The sequence below is a fragment of the Triticum urartu genome, chromosome 5A (assembly GCF_056163025.1).
Source record: "Triticum urartu cultivar PI428250 chromosome 5A, HENAU_Tu73, whole genome shotgun sequence".
Taxonomy (NCBI): Eukaryota; Viridiplantae; Streptophyta; class Magnoliopsida; order Poales; family Poaceae; genus Triticum; species Triticum urartu.
The window spans coordinates 56,694,312-56,697,354 of record NC_141877.1 but is presented as its reverse complement, the minus strand read 5'-3'; the positions used below and the strand labels follow the sequence as shown (position 1 = coordinate 56,697,354).

General features: G+C 47.4%; 1 protein-coding gene across 1 annotated transcript; it reads left to right on the top strand.

Moving 5' to 3' along the window:
- The first annotated feature begins 1,047 nt into the window (after nucleotides 1-1,047).
- On the top strand, nucleotides 1,048-1,847 carry LOC125506763 (uncharacterized). The gene has a single exon (XM_048671483.2). It carries the CDS (start codon nucleotides 1,124-1,126, stop codon nucleotides 1,733-1,735), a length of 612 nt encoding a protein of 203 aa, XP_048527440.2. The 5' UTR covers nucleotides 1,048-1,123; the 3' UTR covers nucleotides 1,736-1,847.
- Nucleotides 1,848-3,043: the final 1,196 nt, after the last annotated feature.

The window sequence follows — 3,043 nt, the reverse complement described above, 5'->3', positions numbered from 1 at the left end:
GCGCACGCAACAACCCTAGCGAAACCTTCATGTTTTCGAGGATGTATTTGGTGCACTGAGGTAATTGGTGCTACCGGTGCACCGGTCCTCCATTGCACATTCAAAAATATAGGGAAAAAATCCGGAATAAATTAGTGCATTAGAACAACATCAATGTATGTCGTCATAAAAATTTAAATCAAAATTCGAGGCATTGCCCGAGATTAAAAAATGACACATTTGACAGTCAATAGTACATAACACAAGTTAGGCTTTAGTTTTGGCCCATTAGCACATTAATGTCAAAATTTTCATTTTTGTATCTCGGGCAATATTTCAAATTTTGATTTGAATTTTGTGACAAGATACTTTGATGTTGTATCAATACACGAATTTTTTTCCAAATTTTTAAAACAGTTTTGAATGTGCAACGGGGTCCGGTGCACCGGCAGCACCAATTGCCCTCGTGCACCAGATACGTCCCCGCGGTGTGTCGCCACACCTAGAAATTTTTTTCGTCCTCCGCCACTGGACACAAGAATGTGCATTCCTTGTAGATTGCCGCAACTGGTCTTAGCGAGTTTCTGACATTCTGCATCACATTAATGACCTACATGCATTCAGTTTCGACCAAATGATTGTTGCATCCAACGTCACTCGCCAAAATGAGACCGTCCCTGTGCCAACGGGCCTCCGCCGTCACTGCAAAAAACGTCTTGTATGTAGTGACAGAGGGAGTGCTATAGAGCATAGAACAGTGCTTTTGCAGTTGTTTGTTGTAGATGAGGTTTATACCATGTCACCATGTATCATGTATCATGATTAAACTTCAATTCTGGTGTTTTAAAAAGAGAACAAAATAAATACTCACAATCACGAACATGGCATGGCCCAACCGAACCATCAGCTAACCCCTCTCTCCCTCCATCGCCATTGCTAACACCTTCAAGCACTGGTCAGCTCCCCAACAAACACTGCATGCATGTATACGTGTGCAGCGTACAACTACAAACCATAACCTAAACCTCACCATGAGCTCTACATATACGGCCTGGAAGAGCCCGGCAATGAAGCACCACGGAAAAGGCGTACCACCGGCGAAGAGTTCGACGTGGCGTGACGTGACGTACCACCGACCTCCACGATGGTCGACCGCCACCGCGCCTTCGTCGCCGCCGCGACGCTCTGCCTCGTCTTCGCCCACGGCATGGCCGCGGCGCGGCCGCTGGATGGGGACCAATTTGCCGGCGTGGCACCGGCGGCGGCGGCTGCGGATATGGCGATGGACGTGTCGGCGGCGTCGCCGGATGGTTCTGCCACGTGGGAGCGCGGGGACGAGGCCCTCGGCGCCGGGAAGTGGCTGCCCCTGCCGCTGCCGACCGCGCTGACCGGCGGCCTGCGGTTCCCGGGGGTGTTCCAGTTCCCTGCGGCGACCGTGGGCGCGTCCATGCCGTGGATGGCCGGCGCGCCGCCCGCGCTCGCCGGGCCGGGGATGCCGGCGCTCGTGCCGCCGTACGTCGGCGTGACCCGACAGGAGCAGCTCAGCGTGTGGGCCTCGCTGTTCAACCCGTTCCGTGTCAGGCCGAGGGTGCCGGCCCAGCCGTCGTCGGTGCCGGCGGAGCCCAGGGTCCCCGCCGTCGCCAGCGCAGGGCTCGACAGGACGACGACGGTGGACCAGCCGGCCGGCGGCGCGCAGATCGGCGAGCCCAAGTGGGGCGTCTTCTTGGGATCCGCTACTCCAAACAACAACGGCTAGCTTAATTAGCTACTCCATATCTCAAGGCGCCGTGGCCAAATAAGCTAATTAGCTTAGTATACTTGTACTAGTAATCTATCCCTAATAATAAAGCACGGATTAACTCCGTGGGTTCACCGTCATAATACGCTTCTTTCCGTGATTTTATGCTTTCATTTTGAATTTAAAACATATTCGAGGTGGTACTAAACTTTCGTTATATCTGTTTAGATGCGTCTGGTTTTTGTTTTCCCGTACTTGGCCTCGGCTGATTCGCTAAACTGGGCCTCGGCTGGGCCTGCATGCTGAATTGTGTCCGTCGTAGGCTGGTTCACCGTCGTTTTCTATATCTGGCTGTATGTACGTGTGTTTGAATTAAAAGAAATTAGAGAAAAAAATGGTGACAGCGTTGGGATTTGATCCCTGGTCTCCCAGTAGACGACTTAGGCTAGGCTCCTAAGCTTGCTAATTAGGGCGCCTGGAACCTTAAGAATAGAGACAGGTGTACTCGGGCCGAGATAAATGGGCACGGTCTTGATGGGCATGTGCGAGTGCTACGGCCCACTGGACGGACAAGGGACCAGGCTGGAAGTTTTTTTCATATATTTTTACTTATCAAATAGTCCCACCTTGCTATTTAACATTAATTTTTACCAGTTTATATACGTTTTTTAGGTTGTCAGGCATCGAGAAGCTGCTTTGGAAATTAAGCAAAGAAATAAAGAAAGGAAATAGACATTCTTTGCATGAGAAATAAAGAAGGAAGATGGTAATTATGTAGAGCCGGCAAGAAAGGTAATATGTATTGAATAAGAAATAAAAAAGGAAGAAAATTGATGGTAATTATCTGGACGCCATATTAATCGCAGGAGTAATTAGCAGGCCTAGCAAAAAAGGAAAGAAAATAATTGCATGACAAAGAAGGAAGAAAATTAATGGTAATTATCTGGGCGCCATATTAATCACAGGAGTAATTAGTAGGCCTAGCAAAAAAGGAAAAAAATAATTACATGAGAAATAAAGAAGGAAGGAGAAAGAGAGAGGAAGGAAATAGACAGTAATTATCATGATATAAGAAAAGAAAGAGAAAGAAAAACTAATTAACAGCAGGTGCAAGGGAATCAATGGTAGGTTGCCATGCTTATGAGTAAAAATGATGTGGCATTTTTTAATCCTCGCTAAATTCATGTCATTTTTTTCTTTCGTTATGTTTTCCTTGCTCTTATAATCTTTATTGAATTTGCGCCAAATTTATAGCACATTGAACATGATGTTTGCACATACAATCCTCACTAAATTTATGTCAATTCTTTCTATCGTTCTAACACA

Excerpts from the sequence above, each read along its gene's own strand:
- LOC125506763 (XM_048671483.2), top strand. The coding sequence starts at position 1,124 with ATGGTCGACCGCCACCGCGCCTTCGTCGCCGCCGCGACGCTCTGCCTC.